This window comes from Chlorocebus sabaeus, chromosome 16 (assembly GCF_047675955.1).
Source record: "Chlorocebus sabaeus isolate Y175 chromosome 16, mChlSab1.0.hap1, whole genome shotgun sequence".
NCBI lineage: Eukaryota > Metazoa > Chordata > Mammalia > Primates > Cercopithecidae > Chlorocebus > Chlorocebus sabaeus.
In genome coordinates, this window is record NC_132919.1 from 37930136 (window position 1) to 37958101 (window position 27966).

The 27966-nt window shown below is 36.3% G+C and overlaps 1 protein-coding gene across 3 annotated transcripts in view; it reads right to left on the reverse strand.

Moving 5' to 3' along the window:
• BRIP1 (BRCA1 interacting DNA helicase 1) overlaps positions 1–27966 on the reverse strand; it is a 183822-nt gene that overhangs the window by 56176 nt on the left and 99680 nt on the right. For all 3 annotated transcript variants that reach the window (XM_037993750.2, XM_008011223.3, XM_073004883.1), the window contains exons 15-16: positions 8888–9047; positions 7453–7574 (exon numbers count right to left, since the gene is read on the reverse strand). In XM_037993750.2, coding sequence (XP_037849678.2) covers positions 7453–7574; positions 8888–9047 — 282 coding nt within the window. The remainder of the gene's footprint in view (positions 1–7452; positions 7575–8887; positions 9048–27966) is intronic.

A 27966-nucleotide genomic window follows, 5' to 3' on the forward strand; every position in this document is an offset into this window, starting at 1 on the left:
CTAACACTTCTAATCCCAGCACTTTGGGAGGCTGAGGCGGGTGGATCGCTTGAGCTCAGGAGTTCGAAACCAGCCTGGGCAACATGGCAAGATCCTGTCTCTAAAAGAAACAAACAAACAAACGTTTAAAAATTAGCCAGGTGTGGTGGCGTGTGCCTGTAGAGCCAGCTACCCAGGAGGCTGAGGTGGGAAGATCACCTGAGCCCGGGAGGCCAAGGCTACAGTGAGCCATGATTGCACCACTGCACTCCAGCCTAGGCAATGGAGTGAGACCCTGTTTTCAAAAAAATTTTAAAAAGACTGCCTCTTGGATGGATTAGGAAGAACCTCAGTCCTACAACCACAGAAGGACCCCAAGTGCCAGAGAGAACACAGCCTGGCCAACACACTCATTGCAGCAGTTTTGTGGAACCCTGACCCAGCTAAGCCATGCCCACACTTGTGACCAATGGAAACTGAGATAATAAATGTTTGTTAAGCCACTATGTGACAATTCGTTGCACAGCAATAAAAAACTAATACAGGCTCACACCTGGGATTATATCCCAGCACTTTGGGAGGCTGAGGTGTGAGCATCCCTTAAGGTCAGAAGTTCAAGGCCAGCTTGCACAACATAGCAAGACCTCACCTCTCCAAAAAAAAAAAAAATTAGCCAGGTGTTGTGGCACATGCCTATAGTCCTAGCTACTCAGGAGACTGAAGCAGGAGGATCAATTGAGCCCATGAGCTCAAGGCTGCAGTGAGCTATGATTACACCACTGTACTCCAGCCTGGGCAACAGAACAAGACCTTGTCTATGAAATAAAATAAAAATATTTAAATAAATAAATACCAAAAGAGGGATAGCCAATATAGACGATAAAAGATACTCCCTCCACTATGTTCTACTATGTATTAGATAAAGTGTAAGATGCTGTTGAGGATTGAGCACTCCCTTTTACATATCCTCTAATGATTTACTACTATAACTACCCTGTATTGCCTCCTTATGAGTCATATCACTGTTTACTACCATCCTGTTCATTATCATCTAATGATTACTATCATTTCCATCCTTAAAGTCTCCAGGAATGGAGGGTGGTTGCTGTTGTTTTTAAAAACAAATAACAAAGTCAAATACAATTTTAATAACTTCTATTAAAACCCCATTCAATCATTAACTAAAACATGTATTCAGCACTATGTTCTTAGGTAACATCTTAGTTGTAGAGACACAAAAATGCTTAAGAAATTATCCCTATCCTCAAGGTACACCATGTAACAGATTATAAAACATATTTATAAACACTAACTATGTGCTTTAGGAAATAATAAAGGACACTGGTAAAGGTAATTATGCAGGTGAATACTATAATATGCTTTTGAATTGCAACTCCTCTGTTTTCCCTATATTATTTAAAAGGCAAATGCATAAAACAATAATTAAAAATTAAATTAACAGCCACACAATGTATAAAGACGGAATCTGTGACAATAACAATGTAATAAGGGAGGAATAGAGACTCATATGATAGTTATAATTCCCAAGGTAAATACTAAAAACTAAAAAATACATCTAAAAGAAGGGAATCAAAATAGTATATTGCGAATCAACTAAATATAAAAAAGGAAATGATGGATTGAGGAACAAAAAGCACATGACACAAGAAAACAAATAGCTACATAGCAGAAGTAAGTCCTTTCCTATCAGTAATTACTTTAAATGTAAATGGTTTAAACTCTCCAATTGAAAGGCAGAGATTGGCCAAATGGATTTTTAAAAACCTGATCCAACTATATGCTGTCAACAAAAGATTCACTTTAGATATAAGGAAGTTGGACCTCACCATATATCACATAGAAAAATTTACTCAAGAGGAATCAAATATCTAAATTAAAGAGTTATAACTATAAAACTCTTCAAGGAAAACATTAGGGGCAAATATGCATGATGTTGGATTTGCCAATGTTTTCCTAAATATGACACCAAAGCACAGGCAACAAACAAAAAATAGATAAACTGGACTGCATTAGAATTTTAAACTTAACTTTTATATTCCATAGAGGCATACAAATATTTTCAAATACTTGTCTAACCATTTATAAAAATTTTAAGAAATCACTCATAATGATGCTCTGACATATTTCAAGTATTTTAGGTATTGACTGCTATATTCTGGGCATTTCCAAATGATGAAACGCCTTCTTAGTCATCATAAAAACTGCATGCTTATACTTTTAAAACTTACAACACACCAGTCTTATAAATGGATAACTAACAAATACCCTTTAGTTATGAAAAAATGCGATAGTTGAGGACTCCTTTTTGAAGTCATGATTCTAAGTCCTTTGTCATGTGTGGTAGAAATTATCCCTTTTCTCCCCTTCCTTGACTTTGAGATTATGCATGGACATGTTTTGGGCAACAGGAAGTTAGCAGATGTGATGTAAATAGGTATTTGACTTAATTGCTTACACAGTTAAACCTGCCCTCTTGTACTACTGTCATTGCAATGATAACATGCCTTGGCTAGTCTGTTGGTCCACAAAGAATGAAATACAGGTGGAACAGAGCTGACTCAGGTGACTTCAACACAGATCAGCCAACTAGGGCAGAGTAGCTGAGCCCAGCTAAAATGGAGAGCACCGACTAACCAAGCCCAAGTCTAGATCATCTGCCACCCAATCACTCCATAGATTTATGACCTGTAATAAATGATTACTGTTTTAAGTCACTAAGTTTTGGAGTTGTTACAGAAGAACTGATCCAGACATATGGCAATAAGAAATCTACTTCCCACATCTAGTACTGCTGGTAAATAATTTCACTTTTTCTATCCCTTGTCCCTGCAGCTTGAACTATTCTTGTGTCCACCCTACTTGCACCTTTTGGGAACCACTAGGGATAACCCTTTAGAACCACCATCCTCCCCTTTACCCAGAACCCATTGATGCTTCTGTTATTTTGCTGTTTTATGCACATAAGCAGAACTATGACAAATAGGATCATGACTGAAGAATGTCAGAGGAGGCCACCAGGTGTCTTTTTTGCATGATAGACTAAGATATTGTCTAGGAAGAATTTATCCTGAGGAAAAAGCACTAAGAACCCCAGACTGGTATAACAATGTTCAAAATCATAGCTGTTGATGCAAAGGTGAAGAAAAGAGAAATGGAATTTCCTTCCCTCACAAGTGTACTTTTTTAATTTTAAGAATTTTTAGAAAATAATGAAGAATAACATAATAAATACCTGTATTCTCATTATACTTTCTTGCAGCTTATTTTCTTTTACTAAAAATTATGGAAAATGTTCCAATTATTTTGATAACTACTCTGAATATCATTCCCTTCTCTTCTCCTCATATGTAATCAGAAATATAATCTTGATTATCATTTTAGGCCTTGTTACTTTGTATGTATAATATTTAGTACAACCTAGTATTAGCCATAAAGTTTTTCTTCTTTTCCAGCTCTCAAGAACTCATATGCAGGGTCCAAGGAAGACAGAGGACATAGGTGAAAATGGAAATAATTAGTTTTAGAGGAAAAAACTGTATTTTATTAACATACTGGAAGAAGGTGTGGTCTAAAGAAGGGAAAATGGTTCTTTCCAATTTAACAAAGCAGCCTTAGTGCAATAATGTAGGGCTAGAGTAAAATGATAAGACATTAGAAGGAGATAATACCAGTGCCAATAGCCGTGCCATCAGTAGCACTCTGCTTCAGTGGAATGCAGCACTAGTGCTGTTGATGGTGACAGTAGTTTTTCTTGGGTAGATGTCAACTGTTTCATCAGTAGCAGTAGTCAAGGCAGCATCAGCCATTTTAGAATAGGAGACCCAGCCTTGGGCATAGCCATTAGTGCTCTCAGCAGTAGCACTGGTTAACTGGAGAAAGGTACTGGAAACCACCAAAGTTACTGGAGGATGAAAAAGTATTGGACTATGAATCATCAAGTGAGATACCCCCTGAGGACTTTCAGAAATGTTGAAGAGGTCCAGAGGTTACAGGAAGAGTAGGGGCTAACAAAAGAAATACTGCTTATTACTGTTAATGTTACCTAAAGACTGCTATGGACTAGAAAAATAAAAGTAAAATTATCTAATTCACAGTGCCTAGTAAAGTATTAACAATTAAAAAGATAACTATTGTAATGAAAGAACTCCTGCTTTGGTATGAGACTCTAACTGATTGTACCCTGGGAGGAGGGATATAGGTCATAATCAATAAGTCAGCTCAGAGGCCAAAAAATCTCACGTTTTCTCAGATTGCCAGCACTTTCCAATGCCTGTAGGAAGTAAAAGAAAATCCTCCTTGATGAACAATAACTTCAACTTAGGCTCAAATTATTACTATAGTTTTTCAAATATATTGTTTAGGAAACAATCAGTGATGATGAGATACAACTGTTTCTAGCCAAGATTGAGTAACTGGTTTGAGAGTATTTCTTCCATTGTAAGTAATCACATAACCGGGCAAAACAGAGCAACTGTTTTCAGGTAGTAGGCACCAAACAGCACAAGACAGTAATTCTGGAGCTAAGTGGAATTCATTAGGTGAACTCCATTATCCCAGTTCTCTGCTTGGGTATAATTTCCTGACCACAGCACAGAGCATTAAAGTACAAGCAGAGTGCAGTGGTCCTGTTGAGCTGAGGTGGAAGAGATCAGAATATGGAGTGACTAAATCACAAAATCTGCAAGGCAGGACACTGGAGAGAAGGGAGCCAGGTGGACAAAAGACCCCAGGATTCCCCGGAGAAACCCATAAGTCTGTGGTTAAAAGACATAAAACACAAATTGCTGGTTTCCTCTTCCAGAGTTTCTGATTCGGCAGGTCTGGATGAACCTGGAAGTCTTTATTTCTATTAAGTTCCCAGGTGATACCAATGCACCTGACCCAGGACCAGACTTTGAAAATAACTCTCGTTGACCAAAAGACAGTGTAAATTGAAAATAAAATAAAATCTACATCTACTAAACTTTTCTCACTCACTCAGATTCACCAAAGACTTAAAAATGTCTAAGGATACAGGAAAATGTATACAGACATCCCTGAGAGACATTGCAAATTTGGTTCCAGACCACCCCAATAATGAGAATATCATAACAAAGTCAGTCACATGAATTTTTTGGTTTCCCAACACATACAAAAGTTATGTTTACACTATACTGCAGTCTATTAAGTGGACAACAGCAGTATGTCTCAAAAGCAAATGCATATACCTTAACTTGAAAATATTTTATTGCTAAAAAAGGCTAATGATCATCTGAGCCTTCAGTGAGTCACTCTTTTTGCTGGCAAAGGGTCTTGCCTCAATGATGGCTGCTGACTGATCAGGGTGGTGGTTGCTAAGGTTGGAGTGTCTGTGGCAATTTCTTAAAATAAGATAACAATGAAATTTGCTCTATCATGTGACTCTTCCTTTCACAATAGATTTCTCTGTAGCATAAGATGCTCTTTGATAGCATTTTACCCATCATAAAACTTCTTTCAAAATTGGAGTCAAGCCTCTCAAATTCTGCTGCTGCTTCATGAACTAAGTTTATTTAATATTCTAACTCCTTTGTTGTCATTTCAACAATGTTCATAGCATCTTTACTAAGAATAGTTCCTGTCTCAAGAAACCACTTTCTTTGCTCATCCATAAAATGCAACTCCCCATCTGTTTAAGTTTCCTCATGAGATTGCAGCAATTTAGTCATGTCTTTAGGCTCCACTTCTAATTTAGTTCTCTTATTATTTCCACCACAGCTACAGTTACTCCCTCCACTGAACTCTTAACTCCCTCAGAGTCATCCAATGAGGGATGGAATCAATGACTTCCAAACTCCTGCTGGTGTTGATATTCTGACCTCCTCCCATGAATCATGAATGTTCTTAATGGCATCTATAACGGTGAATCCTTTTCAGAAGGTTTTTAATAGACTTTGTCCAGATCCATCAGTGGAATCGCTATCTATAGCAGTTACAGCCTTGTGAAATGTGAGACTTGGAAGTAGAAATTACTCCTTTATTCATTGGCTGCAGAATGGATGTTTTGTTAGCAAGCATGAAAACAACATTAATCTCCTTGTACATCTCCATAGAGTTCTTGAGTGCCACGTATATGATTAATGAGCAGTAATATTTTGAAAGGAATTGATTTTTCTGAGGAGTGGATCTCAATAATGGACTTAAAACGTTCAGTAAACCGTGCTGTAAACAGATATGCTGTCATGCAGACTTCGTTGTTCCATCTACAGAGCACAGGCAGAGTAGATTTAGTATAATTCTTAAGGGCTCTAGGATTTTTAAAATGTTAAATGAGCATTGGCTTCAACTTAAAGTCACCAGCTGCATTAGCCCATCACAAGAGAGTCAGCCTGTTCTCTGAAGCTTTGAGGTCAGGCATTGACTTCTCCTCTCTAGCTATGAATGTCCTAGGTGGCATCTTCTTTCAACAGAAGGCTGATTCTTCTACACTGAAAATCTGTTGTTTTGCATAGCCACTTTCATCAATTATCTTGGCCAGATCTTCTGGATAACTTGCTGTAGCTTCTCCATCAGCACCTGCTGCATTACTTTGCACTTTTAAGTTATGGAGATGGCTTCTTTCCTTAAACCTCATGAAACAACCTCTGCTAGCTTAATCTGCAGCCTCCTCACCTCTCTCAGCTTTCACAGAATTGAAGAGAGGTAGGGCCATGTTCTGAATTAAGTTTTGGCTTAAGAGAATGTTATGGACAGTTTAATCTTCTTTCCAGACCACTAAACGTTTCTCTATATCAGTAATAAGGCTGTTTGCTTATTATTTGTACATTTGCTAGAGTAACACTTTCAATTCCCTTGAAGAACTTTTCCCTTGCATTCACAGTATGGCTAATTGGTTGGTGCAAGAGGCCTAGCTTTTGTCTTGTCTCAGTTTTCAATATGCCTTGCTCACTAAGCTTAATCATGTCTCATCCTTGATTTAAAGTAGGAAGCATGCAATACTTCCTTTCACTTGAACACTTAGGGGCCACTGTAGGGTTATTAATTGGCCTAATTTCAGTATTGTTGTCTCTCAGGGAATGGAGAGTCCCGAGGAGAGAGAAATGGGGGAAGGGTGGTTAGTGAAGCAGTTAGCATACATATGTCACTTATCAATTAAGTTCGCTCTCTTATGTGGGTACAGTATGAGGCGCCCCAAAACAATTACAATAGTAACATCAAAGATCACTTATCACAGATCACTCTAACAGATATAATAATAATGAAAAGGTTTGAAATATTGTGAGAATTAACCAAAATGTGACACAGAAACAAGTGACCACATGCTGTTGGAAAAATGGTGCCGACAGACTTGCACAATGCAGGGTTACCACAAACCTTCAATTTGTAAAAAAGCACTATAAAGCAAAGCTCAATAAAATGAGGGATCCCTGCAATTAACTTTATACAAAACCAATGACTCCTGCAATAATAAAACTTAAAGTTTTGATGGCCTACCTGTAGATCTTTCACATTTGGAAAAGGAATTCCTATTGTTATGACAGCACGGGCATTGTCATCTGAGAAATCCAGACCCTCACTCACTTTACCACGACAAACTGCTACCAGGAGAGCTCCATCTTAAACAACAGAAAAAAGCATATCCAAAATTATCAGAAATTGCTCATTCTTGGCATTTTGAAAATACCTGATTTATAATTATAGTAATTATAAAATAGTAATTATAGTAGCAAATTTAAAATAATCAAAATAAAACACTATTATGAGATAAAGTTTTAACAGTTCAATGTCTTTAAGAAAATAAGGGAAACAAAATTACATTTATATGCAAAAGGGTAGCAAACCAATTTACAAACTGTGCATCTTCCAGATAACTTATACAATAAAAACATGTCAGAATAGCAACTTACATATGAACTGTGTGATTATAAACAGGTTTATTTCATAAAAATTGAAGTTGCATTATTACCTTTACCACCTGAAAGTAAAATTCTCAGAATAACTGAAATAATTTTAATTGATAATACATATCATATGGAATCAATATATTTAAAAGTATTTAAAACAGACAGAGAACACCATATATATACACCATAAAAAGATACTGACATGGTATATTACCTCTTTCTTGCATTGTTCATAAACTATTACTATCCCTTCACATCAAATTTTTATTTTATTTTATTTTTTTATTTTTATTTTTTGTGAGACAGGGTCTCACTCTGTCAGCCAGGCTGGAGTGCAGTGGCACAATCACAGCTCACTGCAGCCTTGACCTCTTAGGCTCAGGTGATCCTCCCACCTCAGCCTCCCAAGTAGTTAGACCTATAGGCACATGCACCACAAGCTGCTAATATTTGTATTTTTTGTAGAGACAAGATTTTACCATGTTGCCCAGGCCGGTCTCAAACTCCTGGGCTCAAGTGATCTGCCCGTCTCAGCCTCCCAAAGTGCTAGGATTACAGGCAAGAGTCACCATGCCTGGCCTCACATCAAACTCGTCATGGATATGCTCTAACTTGGAATTAAGTTTTCAGTTATGTTTTGAAAATTCAAGTTTATCTTATGTAATAGAATATAAGCACCAAGTGTACTAATTGCATCAAAATATAGGTCTCATTTGGCTAGTAAGGAATATATTTATATATATCCTAACTGCCTTTTTGCACAAAATATTTCAGGTAGTGCACTGAAGACTGTGAGATGATGGCATCATTTTTCTTAAAGTTGAATCAGCATACCCAAGTGAAAATATTCACAGGAGAACAAGTACAATTAAAAGAATTTCTTTACCCAGTTTATTTTCTTTTCACTCAGGATTATAATTTTTCTCTTAAGTGTAATTCATTTAAAAATACAAAATTATAATTGTACCTTCTTACTTTGTAATAAAAAATATTTTTTCACCAACCATGAAATAATTTCCAGTTACCTTTCTCTCCTTTGTATTTGATTGCATCATAGTACACCTGCAGTAATTCATCAAAATTTGTTTTTTCTCCTCCCTGTGGTTCTACAATGACTGTCTTCACCAACTCCAGATTATGCCATAAACCAGTAGAGAGCCAACGTTCTTTTAATTTTTCTAGTAACTAAAGAGAGGAAAGAAAAAAATTATTTTTTGTGTGTCTAGCTAAACAAACTTTCCTCCATTTGTTTAAGCCAATGTGACTACAATGTGACTACAGCAAGTATATTAATCTCTCTGTATCTTTTCTCATCTATAAAATTAAGAAAACAATATATCTCATAGAGTGTTTATGGGGTTAAATTTATTAACAGATTTAGAGAGATCTGAATGGTGTTGGCACATAGTTTGCTGCTGCTGTTACAATTACCACCAACTTTGCTGCTGCTGCTGCTGCTACTACTACTACTATTGTCTTGGCAATTTCTACCACTACTACTGCCACTACTACTACTGCTACTATTACTATTATCTTGGCAATTTCTACCACTACTACTGCCACTACTACTACTGCTACTACTACTACTATTATCTTGGCAATTTCTACCACTACTACTGCCACTACTACTACTGCTACTATTACTACTACTATTATCTTGGCAATTTCTACCACTACTACTGCCACTACTACTACTGCTACTACTACTACTATTATCTTGGCAATTTCTACCACTGCTACTGCCACTACTACTACTGCTACTATTACTACTACTATTATCTTGGCAATTTCTACCACTACTACTGCCACTACTACTACTGCTACTATTACTACTACTATTATCTTGGCAATTTCTACCACTACTACTGCCACTACTACTACTGCTACTATTACTACTACTATTATCTTGGCAATTTCTACCACTACTACTGCCACTACTACTACTGCTACTACTACTACTACTATTATCTCAGCAATTTCTACCACCACCACCACTACTACCACTACTATTTTGGCAATTTCAAAAGCAAAAGCAAAAAACAAAAAACCTCTGTCAAAGTTAACAACCTTTAAGTTCCCTCTTTAAACCTAAGGTGAAGTTTCTTAATATTCTTAAATAGTCTTCAAATGAAGATGATTTAAGATCACTTTACTAAGTATATAGGCAGATAAGCTCATTATCTGAATATCTGATCATCATTAATAACCTGTATTGAAAAAAGATATAAAGAAAGACTCAGCCAAGAAGTAGAAAATATATGGGCACAAATGGAATATTTACAGCCATGGGTTAGATTACGAAAGGACGTTCCACAAATTTTAAGCAATCCTTATCATATTGATCACATATTTAAACAATTATGCCATGGTAGATTAAAAGTCAATAATATAAAGTCATGGTAGATTAAAAGTCAAGCCCAAAACAAAAATTCATCTTGATTGATTGATTGATTGATTGATTGATTTTAGAGACAGGGTCTCTGTCACCCAGGCTGGAGTGCAGTGGCAAGATCATAGCTCAGTGCAGCCTCGAACTCCTAGGCTCAGGCAATCCCTCCACCTTAGCCTCCTGAGTAGCTGGGACTACATGTGCATGCCACTACACCCAGCTAATTTTTATATTTTTTGTAGAGACGAGATCGTGCTTTGATGAACAGGCTAGTCTCAAACTTCAGGTCTCAAGGGATCCTCCAGACTCAGCCTTCCAAAGTGCTGAAATTACAGGTGTGAACCAATACACGTGGCTGTAAAACTCATGTTCTTAAAAACCATATGAGTTAAATAGAAAAACACAGTAGAATTCATGAAATCTTTAGTTATGAATAAGTAAAGCACTCACAATTCAAAACATGTGGCATACAGCAATGGCAATAGTTGGAAATATATTTATAGCTTTAAATATATTTATTTTTAAAATGTCAACATAAAAGAATCAACTATTCTTTCCAAGAAGCTAGAAAATGAAACATAGCAAATTAAAGCTGAATAAATGAAAAAGACAAAAGCTAATATTAGAGATTATTATTTAAATTGAACTGTTTTATCTGCTTGTTATATACTATGAGTTCTACATAATTTGGACGAGTCATTATAAGAAACCACCCGCCGGGCGCGGTGGCTCAAGCCTGTAATCCCAGCACTTTGGGAGGCCGAGACGGGTGGATCACGAGGTCAGGAGATCGAGGCCATCCTGGCTAACCCGGTGAAACCCCGTCTCTACTAAAAAATACAAAAAACTAGCCGGGCAAGGTGGCGGGCGCCTGTGGTCCCAGCTACTCGGGAGGCTGAGGCAGGAGAATGGCGTAAACCCGGGAGGCGGAGCTTGCAGTGAGCTGAGATCCGGCCACTGCACTCCAGCCTGGGCGACAGAGCGAGACTCCGTCTCAAAAAAAAAAAAAAAAAAGAAACCACCCAAAATTCTCTGGAAAACAGCAACTGATCAGTTTTTATAAGAGAATTTATTTCCTCAATTTTAGCTTTATTTTTAGAAATAAACTTCTTAATAAGACTATAAAACAAAACATTAGTAAAATAGTTAATTTCTGCACAATATGCTTTAACTAAACAGGAAGAGCTACTTTAATTCTATAAACACAGCTAAGAAGTTATTACATTAATTTTTATTCTCTGGAAAAAGACATCAAGGGAGGAAAAGAGGAACAAAAAAGCTATAGTTAGACAGAAAACAATTATCGAAATGACAATAGTAAGTCTTTCCCTATCAGTCATTACTTTAAGTGTAAATGGATTAAATTTTCTAAGCAAAAGATATAAAGGGGCTGGATAGATAAAAATGCTGTCTGCAAGTGACTCACTTTAAGGATACCCCTAGGCTGAAAGTGAAGGGATAGAAAAAGATATTACTTATAAATGGTAACCAAAAGACAGCAGGGGTGGCAATTCTAGGATACTAAATAGATTCTAAGTAAAAAATTGTCACAAGAGACAAAAAAAAAAAAAAAAGGACATTATATGATGATAAATGGGTCAATTCACCAGGAATATTTAACAACTATAAATATATACCAACCAACATCAGAACACCCAAATATAGCAAGCAAATACTGATTGTACTGAAGAGAGAAATAAACAGCAATATAAGAATAGTAGGAAAGTTTAATATCTCACCTTCAGTAATGAATAAAACACCCAAACAGAAGAGCAATAAGGAAACGGAACTTGAACAATACTAGAGACCAGATGGACCTAACAGACATATATAGAACATTTTACCCAACAGCAGCAAAATACATATTCTTCACAACTGTACATGGAACATTCTCTAGGACAGATCATGTGTCAGGTAACAAAGCAAGTCTTAACAAATGTAAGATTAAAATTAATATCAGGTATCTTTTGCAACCACAACAGAATGAAACTAAAATTCAGCATCAGAAAACCAGCAAATTTACAAAAATATTAAAATTAACACACTTTTGAACAACCAATGAATGGGTCAAAAAAGAAATCAAAAGGAAAGTTATGAAATTATCTTGACACTAATGGAAAAAACACACAACGTACCAAAAGTAGAGATACACCAAAAGCAGTACTAAGAGGAAAGTTTATAGTGGTAAATGCCAACATTAAAAAACAAAGATCTCAAGTAACCCAATTCTATACTTCAGGAAACTAGAAAAAGAACAAAGTCAACTCAAAGTTCACAGAAGGAAAGAAATATTAAGATTAGAGCAGAAATAAAATATGGAACAGAAAAACAGTTAAACAAACAATAAAACTAAGAGTTGATTTTTGAAAAGATCAACAGAATTGACAAGTCTTCACCTAGATTGGTTAAGAAAAAAAAAGAGAAAATCAGAAATGAAAGAAGAGACACTGATGCCACCAATATAATAAAAGATAACTCTGAAAAATTATATGCCAATAAATTAAATAAACTAGATGAAATGGACAAATTCCTAGTAATATACAACCTACCGAGACTGAATAATGAAGAAACAGAAAATCTGAACAGATTAGTAAGGAGACTGAATCAGTAACAAAAAGTCTCCCATCAAAGAAAAGCTAAGGACATAAATGGCCTCGATGCCAATTCTACAAAACATTTTTATTTATTTAATTTTTTATTTTCATTTCTTTGCTTTTTTTTTTTTTTTTTTTTTTTGAGAAACAGTCTTGCTCTGTCACCCAGGCTGGAGTATAGTGGTGTGATCATAGCTCACTATAACCTCAAACTCCTGGGCTCAAGCAGTCTTCCTACTTCAGGCTCCCAAGTAGCTAGGACTACAGGCATGAGCCACCATGACCTGGTAGTTTTTTTTTTTTTTGGTAGGTATAGAGTCTCACTATATTGCCCAGGTTGGTCTTGAACTCCCATCCTCAAGTGCTCCTCTTGCCTTGGCCTCCCAAAGTGCTGGGATTACAGGTGTGAGCCACTATGCACAGTCCTCTATGAAACATTTAAAGCAGGGGTCCCCAACCCCCAGGCCACAGACCAGTACTGGTAGAATCCAGGCTGCACAGCAGGAGGTGAGTGGCAGGTGAGCGAGCATTACCGTCTGAGCTCCGTCTCCTATCAGATCAGCAGCAGCATTATATTCTCACAGGGGTGCAAACCCCATTGTGAACTGTGCATGCAAGAGATCTAGGTTATATGCTCCTTATGAGAATATAATGCCTGATGATCCGAGGTGGAACAGTTTCATCCCGAAACCATCACCGCCACCCCCAACCCAGGTCTGTGGAAAAGCTATCTTCCACAGAACCAGTCCCTGGTGCTAAGAAGGTTGGGCACCACTGACTTTAAAGACTAATACAAATGTAGATTCATTGTAATTCCTATCAAAATCCCAATGACATTTTTTACAGAAATAGAAAAAAAATACAAAAATTAATATGCAACCACAAATGACTTGGAATCATCAAAACAATCTTGAGAAAGAAGAACAAAGCTAGAGGCATCATGCTTCATGACATTTACATCTTACAAAGCCACCATAATCAAAATAGTAATTGCATTGCCATAAAGACAGACATATAGACCACTGGAAGACAATAGAGAGCCTGGAAATAAATCCATACATGTATGATCAACTGATCTTCAACACGGGTGCCAAAAATACATAATGGGGAAAGGACAGTCTGTTCAACAAATAGTTTAGGGCAAACAATATCCACATGCAAAAGAATAAAACTGGACCTTTATCTTACACAATACACAAAAGTTCACTCAAAATGGATTAAAGACTTAAATGTAAGATTTCAAACTGTTGGCCGGGCACAGTGGCTCACACCTGTAATCCCAGCACTTTGGGAGGCCAAGGTGAGCAGATCACGAGGTCAGGAGATCGAGACCATCCTGGCTAACATGGTGAAACTCCGTCTCTACTAAAAATACAAAAAATTAGCTGGACGTGGTGGCACGTGCCTGTAGTCCCAGCTACTCGGGAGGCTGAGGCAAGAGAATCACTTGAACCTGGGAGGCGGAGGTTGCAGTGAGCCAAGATTGCGCCACTGCACTCTAGCCTGGCGACAGAGCAAGACTCTGTCTATATATAAAAAAAAAAAACTCTTAGAAAAAAATACAGGAGAAAATTTTTGTAACACTAGATTTAACAATGATTTGATGGGTATGACATAAAAGCACAGGCAACGAGAGTAAAACATATGATTGGGACCACAACAAACTAAAAGGTTTCTGCACAGTAAAAGGAAAAAAAAGAGTAGAAAGGTAACCTAAATGATGAGAAAAAATATCTGCAAACCATATATCTGATAAGGGATTAATATCCAAAATATATGAAGAAACTCAATATTAAAAAAAAATTGAAAAACAGGCAAAGGACATGAATAAACAGTTCTCCAAAGAAGACATACAAACTGTTACCAGGTATATGGAAAGATGCTCAACATCAGTAATTATCAGGGAAATGCAAATCAAAACCACAATGAGATACTAGTTCACAACTTTTAGGAAGGCCATTATTTAAAAAAATAAATAAATAACTGTTAGTGAAGATGTTGTGATATTGGAATCCTTGTGTATTGCTGGTGGGAATATAAAACAGCATAGCCACTGTGGAAAACAGAAGAGGAAATAAGAATCAAAATAAAACAGTATATATAAAAATGTTTTATGGGTTTCAATATACAAGTCTTTTACCTCCTTAAGTTTTATTCCTAAGTATTTTATTTGTTTTGGTACTACTGCAAATGGAAATGTTTTCCTAATTTCCTTTTCAGACAGTTTGTTGTCAGTGTATAGAAATACAACTGCTTTTGTATGTTAATTTTGCATATTGCAACTTTACTCAATTTATTAGTCCTAACAGTTTTTTAAAAATAAGATCTTCAGGAAAGATCATGTCTGTAAACAAAGACACTTTTACTTTTTCCTTTTCCATTTGAATGACTTTTATTCCTTTTTCTTGCCTAATTGCTCTGGCTAGGAATTCTAGTACTATGTTATACAGAAGTGGCAAGAGTGGGCATCCTTGCCCTGTTTCTGATCTTAGAGGAAAACCTTTCAGTTTGCACCACTGAGTATGCTATGAGCTTCTTACATATGACCTTTATTATAATCAGGTAATTTCCTTCTATTCCTACCTTGTTGAGAATTTGTATCATGAAAGTGTGTTGCATTTTGTCAAATGCTTTTCTGTATTATTGAAACAATGCATGAAGGTTCTTTTCAGCAGATGGTGTTGAGAAAACTGGATCGCTACGTGTAAAAAGAATGAAGTAACACCTTGCCTACATAATAAACAAAAATTAACTCAACATTGGTCAAAGACAGTACTGTAAGAGCTAAAAAATATAAAACTCTAAAAGAAAAAAAATGGAAAGCTTTATGACCTTGGATTTGGCAATGATTTGTTGGCTATGACACCAAAAGCATAAGTAACAGAAAAATACAGATAAACTCGGATTTCATAAAAATTATAAAACTTTTTTGGATACTGTCAAGAAAGTTAAATGATAATACACAGAATACAAAGCATATGGCTGATAAAAGATTAATATGCAGAAGATATAAAGAACTACAACTGAACAACAAAAATACCAAACAGATTCAAATATAGGCAAAGGGCTTTAATAAACATTTCTTGAAAGATTTAAAAAAAAATGGCCCAAAAGGACATGAAAAGATGCTCAACATCCTTAGTCATTAGGAAACTGCAAGTCAAAACCACAATGAAGTCCCACTTCACACCCAATAGTATAACTACTGTCCAAACAAGAAAAGTAAGTGTTGCAAGGACATGCAGAAACTGTAACCGTCACACATTGCTGGTGGCAAATGTAAAATGGTACAACTGCTGTGGAAAACAGTCTGGCAGTTCCTCAAAAGTTCATAAGCATAGAATTACCATCTGATCCAGCAATTCCACTCCTAAGTATATAACCTCAAATATCTGAAAGTACTAGGAGCCAAACAAATAGTTGTATGTTGATGTTTATAGAAGCATTATTCCCAATAACCAAATAGTGGAAACAACTCAAGTGTCAATCAACAGATAAACAAAATATATGACCTACATGCAATGGAAAATTATTCAACTATAAAAGGAATGAAATTCTGACAAATGCTTGAATATGGATAAACCTGAAAATGTTGTGGTAAGTGAAAAAAGCCACTGTATTTTTGTACACAAAGTACAAATATTATATGATTCCACTTATATGAGGTACCTAGAATAGACAAATTCTTAGAGATGGGAAGTAGAACAGAGGTTACCAGGGCCTGAGGGAAGGGGCTAAACAGGAGTCATTGTTCCATCAGTACAGTTTCTGACTGGGATGATTAAAAAGTTGTGGAAAGGGATACTGGTGATAGTTGCACAACATCATGAATGTACTCAATGGCACTAAATTGTACACTTAAAAATGCTTAAAAGGTAAATTTTAGCGGTTGGGTGCGGTGGCTCTCGCCTGTAATCCCAGCACTTCGGGAGGCCGAGGTGGGTAGATCATGAGGTCAGGAGATGGAGACCATCCTGGCTAACACAGTGAAACCCCATCTCTATAAAAATACAAAAAATTAGCCGGGCATGGTGGGGGGCTCCTGTAGTCCCAGCTACTCAGGAGGCTGAGGCAGGAGAATGGCGTGAACCGGGGAGGCAGAGCTTGCAGTGAGCCAAGATCGTGCCACTGCACTCTAGCCTGGGTGATGAGCGAGACTCCGTCTCAAAAAAAGAAAAACAAGGTAAATTTTATGTGCATTTTACCACAATTTTAAAAATTGAAAAGAACACACAAATGAATACTATATAGTAATATAAATAAATGAACTGGTTTCTCACATATTAACAAGGATGAATCACAAACTTTTAGGTGTTGAGTAAAAAATGCAAATACAGATAGATAACAAATATGATTTCATTTATATAAAGTTCAAAAACAATATGTTCTTTGAGAAAATATATATATGTAACTTTTAAAAACTCACAAAACTAGTATCTTTAGCTTTCGGGGGGATACAACTGGGAAGGAACAAATGAAGGATTTTTTTTTTTTTTGAGACGGAGTCTCGCTCTGTCACTCAGGCTGGAGTGCAGTGGCACAATCTCGGCTCACTGAAATCTCCGCCTCCTGAGTTCAAGCAATTCTCCTGTCTCAGCCTCCCGAGTAGCTGGGACTACAGGCAGACACCACCACATCTGGCTAATTTTTGTATTTTTAGTAGAGACAGGGTTTCGCCATATTGGTCAGGCTGGTCTTGAACTCCTGACCTCAGGTGATCCACCCCTCAGCCTCCCAAAGTGTTGGGATCACAGGCGTGACCCATTGCACCTGGCCAGACGGAGGCTTCTAATGTAGAAATAATGTTCTATTTCTTAAGCTGGGTGATGGATACTCAGATCTCCATTTTATTATTATTTAAAATGTACATATTAGTTTTGTAGACTTATATACACACGTATTTCACAAATACAAAATATAAAAATTAAACAACATTAGTCTGATTATTAATATGATGAGTTACAGGAGGGGTTATAACATATACATTTAGGCTACTAATATAGTAATCCAGAGATGGCGGTAGGTTGAATTAGAATAAGAAAAAATATGCAAACCTTGAGAATAAGATAAAAAAGAAACGGTACAAACTTTCCATTTCAAATGGAGGCAAAAGCCCACTAGAAGATTATCTAGGGAAATACACTTTGTTGAACTCACTGTTCACTATTAATTAAGGTTCCAGACTTAGCAAAATTATATTTCAACTTAGATATTTTTGTCTAATACAAATACAAATCATTTCTGTCCAGGAGAAAAGATAACCCCAAAGGTTACTATTTATTGCCCTCTGGTACATCAACCAGTTTTCTTTTAGTCTATTCCTTTATTAAATTGCCTACAAGTACATAAATCCTTAAACGCTCTCTGAATTGGCCAAATCCATACTTTTTCTTCATTAATCAGTGATTTTAATAAAATCTTGGTAGGTGTTAACTTTATATGTGAGCCATGACTTTATCTTTTTGAAAATTAACTGTAGAGAAAGAAAAGTCAGCAGGTTATAAAAATATTTAAAATTAAAATGAATAAGGTATAGTGTTAGATGGGACATGACAGGGAAGGGAGAAAAAGGTTCACAGGTGCTCTGTAGGTATATGATTAGCCCAAATATGATTTCAGTACCTGCTATGTTTTGAACATTTGTCCTCTCCAAAATGTTGAAATTTAATCTCTAATGTGGCAGCATTGAGAGGTGGGGGATTTTAAGAGGTGACAGGGTAACAAGAGTGCTGCCCTCATGAATGGATTTGTCCAGTCATGTGTTAATGGTTTATCACAGGAGTAGGACTAATGGCTTTACACAAAAAGGAATAGAGACTCAAGCTTGTACACTCAGCCTCCTTGCCCTGTGATACTCTGAGCTACCCTGGGACTCAGCAGAGAGTTCCCACCGGCAAAAAGGCCCACACCAGATGCAGCCTCTCGGCCTTACACTTCTCAGCCTTCGTAACTGGAAGAAATAAATTCGTTTTAAAAAATAAATCACCCAGTTTGAGGTAGGGTAGTCTGTTACAAGCAACAGAAAATGAACTAAGACAGTACCATTCACTCATACAGGCAACACTGGAAAAGGACCAAGACTGGAAGGAAAGATTAAGTTTGTTGCCTTTAAGATATTCAAATGCAAATATTGATAGGGCAGTTGGATATATGGGCATAGTACTTAAGGTAGAAGTCAGAATTGAATTATATATTAGGAAAGCATGACAAAAGATAAAACTAAAAAACAATGCATAGAGATGAGATTGCCTAGTGGGAGAGTACAGATTAAAAAAGGGGGACCAGCAAGAAAACCTTATTTCCTCTTTTTTTCTTTTTAGAGATGAGATCTCACTCTGTTGCTCCGGCTGAAGTGCAGTGGTATGATCACAGCTCATTGTAGGCTCACATTCCTGGGCTCAAGCGATCCTCCCACCTCAGCCTCCCAAGTAGCTGGGACTATAGGTATGCACTGCCATGTCTGGCTTTTTAAAAAAACAAACAAACAAACAAACAAACAAAAAACCAGGCAAGGTCTTGCTGTGTTGCCAAGGGTGGTCTCGAAATCCTGGGCTCAAGCAATGCTCCACCTTGGCTTCCCAAAGGGATTATATGCATAAGCCACCACACCCAGCCCCTCATCTCTATTACTGCTCATCCAATTCATCAGCAAATCCTGCCAGCACTACTTTTAAATTTATCTAGACTCTAAACATTTCTCACTATCTTTACTGCTACCACAGTGGTCCAAGCCATCACCATCTATCATCTAGATTATTAGAGCAGACGCCTTAACTTAAGTCACCTTGCTTCAGCCTATGCTCTCTACAGTCCATTTTTCATACAGCAGCCAACATAATCCTTTTAAAACTAAGTTTAAAGCCTCCAATGGCTTCCTATTGCATTTCGAACAAAATCTAAATGCTTACTGTGGTGTGATTTTACCCAGCTATTTCTTTGACCTTATCTCCTTCAATTCCCCATACTTCAGTCCTGCTCTGCTACACTGGCTTCCTTTTGCTCAAACTAGGTACTCTCCTATCTCAAGATTCCTACTATCTGAACATTATTCCCCCCAAATCAGAGTGGTTTGCTTCCTCTCTTCCTTTACACTTTTACTCACTGTCACCTTCTCGGACAGACCTTCTGAAACCATCCAATTAAATTCTAAATGATCATCCTCCAAACCCCCAAAAAAACCTCCAACCCCAGGATCCTCTTTTCCCCCTTTCCTTGCTTTAGTTTTCTACATAGCACTTATCACCAACTATATTAGGCCCCTCAGGCTACCACACAAAAATATCAGACTGAGTGGCTTAAACAACAGAAATTTATTTCTTAAAATTGTTAGTTTAAGCCACAGACTGAGTGGCTTAAACAAGAGAAATTTATTTCTTTCTTCTTGGCTATGAAGTCCAAGATCAAGGTGCCTGTTAACTTGATTTCTGATGAGGGCTCTCTTCCTGGCTTGCAGACAGCCACCTTCTCTCTGTGTCCTCACATGGCCTTTCCTCTCTATTCAGAGAGGGACAGGGAGAGACAGCAATGGAGTTTTCTGGTGTCTCTTCTTACAAGAACACTAATCCTATCAGATAAGGCCCCCACCCTTACAACCTCATTTAACCTCAATTACTTCCTTAGAGGCCCCATCTCCAAATAAAGCCACACTGGGGGTTAGGGCTTCAACATAAAAAATGTGGTGGGATACAAACATTCAGTCCATAATATCATCTAACATATTAGTAACCTTCTGTGTCTCTCATTTATTTTCTGTCTCTCACCCTGGAATATAAAAGGACAATGATTTTTGTCTGTTTTACTTACTGCTGATTGCCCAGTATATAGAACAGTACCTTACATATAGAAAGTGGTCAGTAAATACTCATTGAATGAATTTTATAAATGAATGGAAAATGAAAGTCCAAAACAATGGCACATCAGAGAGTACCTTACATATAGAAAGTGGTCAGTAAATACTCGTTGAATGAATTTTATAAATGAATGAAAAACGAAGGTCCAAAACAATGGAAGGTCAGGGAGGAGAGTAGGGAGGGGTAAAACATAACTGTAAAACCAGGTGCCAAAGTCCTTAATAAAAGAAGAGTTGGCTGAGTGCAGTGGCTCACACCTGAAATCCCAGCACTTTGAGAGACTGAGGCTGGAGGATCACTTGAGCCCAGGAGTTCGAGACCAGCCTGGGCAACTTGGCAAAACCCTGTCTCTACAAAAAATACAAAAATTAGCTAGGTGTGGTGGTATGTGCCTGTGATCCCAGTTACGTGGGAGGCTGAGATGGGAGGACTGCTTCAGTCCTGGAGGTTGAGGCTGCACTGAGCTATGATCATGCCACCATACTCCAACCTGGGCAATAGAGTAAGACCCTATCTGAAAAAGTAAATAAAAATAAAATAAAATATTAAAAATAAGAGTATCCAGATGCTTTGTAAGATGGCAAAGATGAAGGGGAAAGACTAGTTTTCTCTTGGTGAGACTTTGTTCACTCATTCCTTCCTCCCTTCCTTTCTTCTCCCCTCCCTTCTAGAAGAAAACAGACAGGTAAAGATTTAGAAAGAACAATGGAGAGTAAATAGAATACTAAGTCTGAAATACTACAAGTTACGAGAGGAAAGGACGGTCACAATTTGGAAGGTCTGACGAAGTGGTATGTCCTCTGCGTCTATCCAGATTTTAGTTCAGGCAAAGAGCTATGAGGAACACTTCATAAAAGGGAGAATTTGGTGACTATGACACATTTCCACAGAACACAATGTGTTTATTTTAATTTCTTCAGTGGAGTTTTTTTTAAAGTACCTTAAAACCTTTTGTTAAGGATAACACAGGGGCTACACGCAAATTTGGAGTACAATTCTATAGCAAAAACATACTCGTTATTTTAGTGAAAATGGCCTACAGCAAATTTTCACTTTCAGATAACAAAATATTTAGGTCTACAGCTTTTATATTCTCATTGCAGGTGACATTCGAATTACACATTTAGACAGCTTAACCATTTCCATCTTGCCAGAGAAATCACATAAATAACTAAACACAAAAATAACTCAACTGTTAAATTCTCAGGTATCCTAACTAGGCACCTAAAAATCAAATAACTTAAAGGAAAGTACAATGACACAGAGCTGTCTCTCAGGTCTTTTGGCTTACATATATAAAAAATGTGAGGTATCTTTGTTGTAAATATCTTACTTAATAGCTCATAAAGGGTAAATACTATTCATATAGGGAGACCAGTCAACATATAGTGATAGAGATGACTTAATTTACCAATGGGTGTTCACATCACTTCAATTTGTTAACCTCATAGGCAATTTTTTTAAAAGTCAGATCTCACAAACTAATTTAGACACTTTGGAAAGTCCATGTCTTATCTGGATATTGTCATTTTATTTTGTCAAACTTCTTTAAAACTAGTATTTCACTAGGGAGGCAATAAGTTCGAATGCAACCTAGTGGGGAAATCCTGCATTTGCTCAATGTCCATAGCTCTTACATAGTTCCAGATGTTCAGTACATTAATAATACACTAACTCAAAGCCTCTTTTTGAAACTTTAGAAAGTGCAAATTGCATTAAGACCTCTTTGCCCTCATTAATGGTATTGTTACAATCCCAGTCCTCTGGAAAATGTTTTTTGGCATGTGTTTAACTTTATAATATTGCCATTTACTCACTTTAATAGCCAGTACTCAAGTCTTAATGCTTTTAATAGGCCTGCCTAAACAGACTACCATCTTTTGTAATCTTATTCACATTATTTATTTCATAAGTAGAACCTGGTATATTTTTCCATCTAAAGATGAGTCTTCATTATTCATTTCATGAGGTATTCATATGTTTTAAATGTTTACTTTCTTTTATTCAGTTGACATGTACCCATAGGTGGCATATGTTAGAAATAAAAGAGTTCCTTTTAAACACTAATAAAAATGAAAAAGTAGTAGTTTTTTAAAATAACTTTTTTAGAGTAAAAACGAGTATCTTTAATTTTTGCTAAATACAAACTGAAAATATAAGAAAACCAAGAATATGAATTTCTGTTGAAACAACTGCCTATTTGGTGATATTTGACTCAGCACCTTCACCTCAAGAGGCTGGGTTATATTTCAGAATCAAACTTTCAGTGAACACAGGTGCAGTCAGAGGTACACTTGGAGGAATATTATAGACAAATACTGCCCTAAAGTGAGAGTAAGACCTCTGTTGGCAATCAACTGGAAGTGAAGATCCTACAGCCCTCTCTGAAAAGAAACACTCCCTCTCAGAAATTAATTAAAATATTGAGGACTCTGAAAATGTCAGAGCTGCACTACTAGTGCCTTACTGCACTAGTGACACCTCGATTTACAGTTACTTCTTGATACATTCTGACAAAAATATACAATGATATCTACAGTGCAAAAAACTTCAAAAAATGACATTTGTAAAACAACTAATATGTTTACACATGAAAATCTACTTTCCTGAAATCATGTGAAAAGAAAACAATAAAAGCCAGATGTGGTGGCTCACACCTGTCATCCCAGCAGTTTGGGAGGCCAAGGCAGATAGATCGCTTGAGCTCAGGATTTCGAGACCAGCCTGGGCAACATGGCTAAACCCCATCTCTACAAAAGAATTAACTGGGCATGGTGGTAGGTTCCTGTAGTCCCAGTTACCCAGGAGGCTGAAGTGGGAGGATCACCTGAGCCGGGGAGGTGAAGAGTACAGTGATTGCACCACTACATTCTAGCCTGGGCAACAGAGTGAGACATTGTCTTGAAAAAAGAAAAAAAAGAGAGAAAAAAGAAAAGGAAACAATAAGAACTCAATACTATGTTATGTATGGAACAAATGCTTAACTCTTTGAAACATAAATTCTGAATTACTGTTGTTTCATCAACAGTTAATTCATCAATGTCTAAAGTAACCATTTAGTTAAAATGTATAGAATCTGACTTGTTTTGCTTTTTTAGAGCAAACAACTGTTGACTGAGTTAATATTGGCTACAATCTGAATAAACTTATTCACGCAAATTCAAATATATGTTTCATTCTTTTCCTGAATAGATTAACTGTAGGTGAAAAAGGCAACTTGTTTTCTATACTTCTGTAAATGGGCTAATAATTAAACTATTATGAGGTCAGTGCACTTGCACTGTTATAATCCAGACTGAGGGAAGCAAGTGAATAAGAAGCAACCACTATAATGTTACCTAAAAGTTACTACTTTCAAGTATTGCCATCTGAATCTGCTGTAAATTTGTTGCTCTAAAACTTGAAAAGAAATGTTTTAGAGAAAGCATCACTTCACAGTCTAGTGAATAAGATCCAAAAGAAAAATATTTAAATTATAATGCAGTACATAACAAACGTAGAAAGGCCTCAAGGCATACCACTACAGGAAACCATCAAATCACAAAGGAAGACAGCAAGAGAAATAAAGAAACAAAGCACCTACAGGAGAACTAGAAAATAATTCACAGTGCTGGGTGGGCATGGTCACTCATGCCTTTAATTCCAGCACTTTGGGAGGCTGAGGCAGAAGGATTGCTTGAGGCCAAAGGATTGCTTGAAGCCAGGAGTTTGACACCAGTGTGGGCAAAAGCAAGACCCTCTCTCTAAAAAAAAAGGTTTTAAAAAAATTCATATGGGTGTGGTGGCATATGCCTGTAGTACCAGCTACTCAGGAGGCTGAGGTTGTAGGCCAGGAGTTCAAGGTTATAGTGGCCTATGATCACACTCCTGCACTCTGGCCTGGGTGACAGAGCAAGACCTTGTCTTAAATAAATAAATGGCAGTAATAACTCCACCTTTCAATAACTACCTTGAATGTAAATCAAATTACACTCTAGCAAAAAGACAGAGTCTTAATTGCCAGAGCAATTTAGAAAGAGTAAGAAAAGAAGATCCAACTATATGCTGCCTATAAGAGATTTGCTTTTAGGGATGCACACAGGCTGAAAGTGAGCAGCTGAAAAAAGCTATTCAACAAAATGGAAACCAAAAGAGAGCAGGGTTATCTATACTGACATAAGACAAAATAGACTAAGTCAAATACTGTAAAGAAAAAAACTAAGAAGAACATCATTTAACAAAAAAAAGGTCAATTCATCAAGAGGATATAACAATTGTAAATACATATGCACCTAACATCAAAGTACATAAATATGTAAAGCAAGTATTAAAGGATCTGAAAAGAGAGATAGATTCTAATACAATAATAGTAGGAGACATCAATACCTCACTTTCAACAATGAACAAATCATCCAGACAGAAAATATATTTAAAAACATTGGACTTGAATAAATTTAGACCAAATGGACCTAACAGGTGTATACAGGCATACCTTGGAGATATTGCAGGTTCAGTTTCAGACCACCACAATAAAGCAAATATCACAATAAAGTGAGTCATACATTTTTGTTACCCAGTACATATAAAAAGTTATGTTTATACTATACTATAGTCTATTATGTATACAAGTGGCATTATGTCTAAAAAAATACATACCTTAGTTTTAAAATACTTTATTGCTAAAAAATGCTGACACAGAGACATGAAGTGAGTATATAGTATTAGAAAAATGGTGACAATAGACTTGCTTGACACAGGGTTGCCACAAACCTTTAATTTATGGGGAAAAAAAAACCCAGAATATTTGCAAAGTGCAATAAAGCAACCACAGTAAAATAAGGTATTCCTGTACTGAATATCCCATCCAACAGCAACAGAATACACATTCTTCTCAAATACACATAAAACAGTCTCCAGGATAGATGATATTTTAGGCCATGAAACAAGTTTTAACAAATTTAAGTTTGTTATCATATCAAGTATCTTTGCTGGCCACAATGGTATAAAACTAGAAATGAATAACAGGAAAATTCACAAATAAATGGAAATTAAATGACATGCTCCAGCAACCAAAAAACCAAGGGGGCAATGAAGAAATTAAAAGGGAAATTTTAAAAAATATATTGAGACAAACAAAAATGGAAACACAATATACCAAAACTTAGGGGACGCAGCAAAAGCAGTCCTAAGAGGAAAGTTTATAGAAACAAATGCCTACATCAAAAAAGAAGATCCCAAATAAATAACATTACTCCTCAAGGAACTAGAAAAAGAAGAACTAAGCCCAAAATTAACAGAAGGAAAGAAATAATAAACATCATAGAAGAAATAAATAGAGACTAGGAAAACAACACAAAGATCAACAAAACTATGAATTGGTTTTTGAAAAGATAAATCAACAAAGCTTTAGCTAGATTAACAAGAAAAAAAGAGAATATTCAAATAAAATGAGAAACAAATGAGGAGATATTATAACTGATACCACAGAAATACAAAGGATCAAAGTGACTATTACAAACAATTATATACCAACAAAACAAACTGGATAACCTGGAAGAAATGGATAAATTCCTAGACACAACCTACCAAGACTGAACCATAAAGAAATAGAAAATCTAAACAGACCAATGAGTTCTTTACAATCAAAGAAAAGTCCAAGACCAACTGTTGGCTCACTGCTGAATTCTACCTAACAGTTCAAGAACTAATACCAATCTTTCTCAAATGATTTCAAAGAAGTTGAAGAGGAGGATATACTTATAAATTATTTTTACATGACCAGTATTATCACCCTGATACCAAAGCCAGACAAGGACAATACAAGAAAAGAAAACTACAGGCCAGTATCCTTGATAAACAGAAATGCAAAAATCCTCAACAAAATACTAGCAAACCAAATTCAACAACACATTAAAAGAACAAATCAACATAATCAAATGGGATTTATCACTGGGATGGAAAGATGGTTCAACATATGTAAATCAATAAATGTATACAGCACATTAATAGAATGAAGGACAAAAACCATATGATCATCTCATTAGATGTAGAAAAATCATTTGACAAAATTCAACATCCTTTCCTGAGAAAAACTTTTACTAAATTAGGTATAGAAGAAATATACTGCATATTTGGCCAAAAAAGGCCAAATATGTTAAGCCCACACTTAATATTATATTCAATGGTGAAAAATTGAAAGCCTTACCTCTAAGATCTGGAACAAGACAAGGATGCCCACTTTCACTATGTCCATTTAACATAGTACTGAAGTCCTTGCCAGAAAAATGTAGAAAGAGAAAGAAATAAAAATCACCCAAATAGAAAACAAAAAAGTGAAACTGCCCTTGTTTGCTGAAGACATAATCTTATATATAGAAACCCTTAAAGACTACACCAAAGAACTGTTAGAATAAATGAATACAGTAAACTTGTAGGACACAAAATCAACACACAAAAAATCAGAAGCATTTCTATATACTAATAACAGACTGTCCAAAAGAGAAATTAAGAGAACTCCTTTTACAATAGCTACCAAAAAGAAAGAGAAAGAAATTTAACCAAGGTGAAGAAAGGCTTGTATACTGAAATCTATAAAATGTTGATGAGAGAAACTGTAGAAGATACAAATAAATAGCATGATATTCTGTGCTCATAGACTGGAAGAACATTGTTAAAATGTTCACATTACCCAAAGTGACATACTGATTCAATGTAATCTCTATCAAAATTCCAATGTCATTTTTCATAGAAATAGACAAAAGAATCCTAAAAGTCATATTGAGCCACAAGAAGCTCTGAATAGCCATGGCAGTCATGAGTAAAAAGAACAAAGATGGAGGCATCACATGACCTGATTCCAAACCACACTACAAAGCTATAGTAATTAAAACAGCATGGTATTGGCATAAAAAACAGCCACAGTGACCAATGAAACAAAGAGCACAGAAAGAAACCCATGTATGTGTTCAACTGATTTTCAACAAAGGTGCCAAGTATACACAATGGGAAAAAAAAGACTCTCTAAAAATGGTGCTAAGAAAATTAGATATCCACATGCAGAAGAATGAAAATGGACCTTTATCTCACAATATATATAAAAAAACTCAAAATGAACTAAAGACTTAAACCCAAGACCTGAAACTGTAAAACTACTAGAAGAAAACAGAGGGGGAAAACTACATAACATTGGTCTAGGGAACAATTTTTTGGATTTGATCCCAAAAGCACAGGCAACAAAAGCAAAACTAGGCCAATGGAATTACAACAAACAGAAAACCATGAACAAAGTGGCA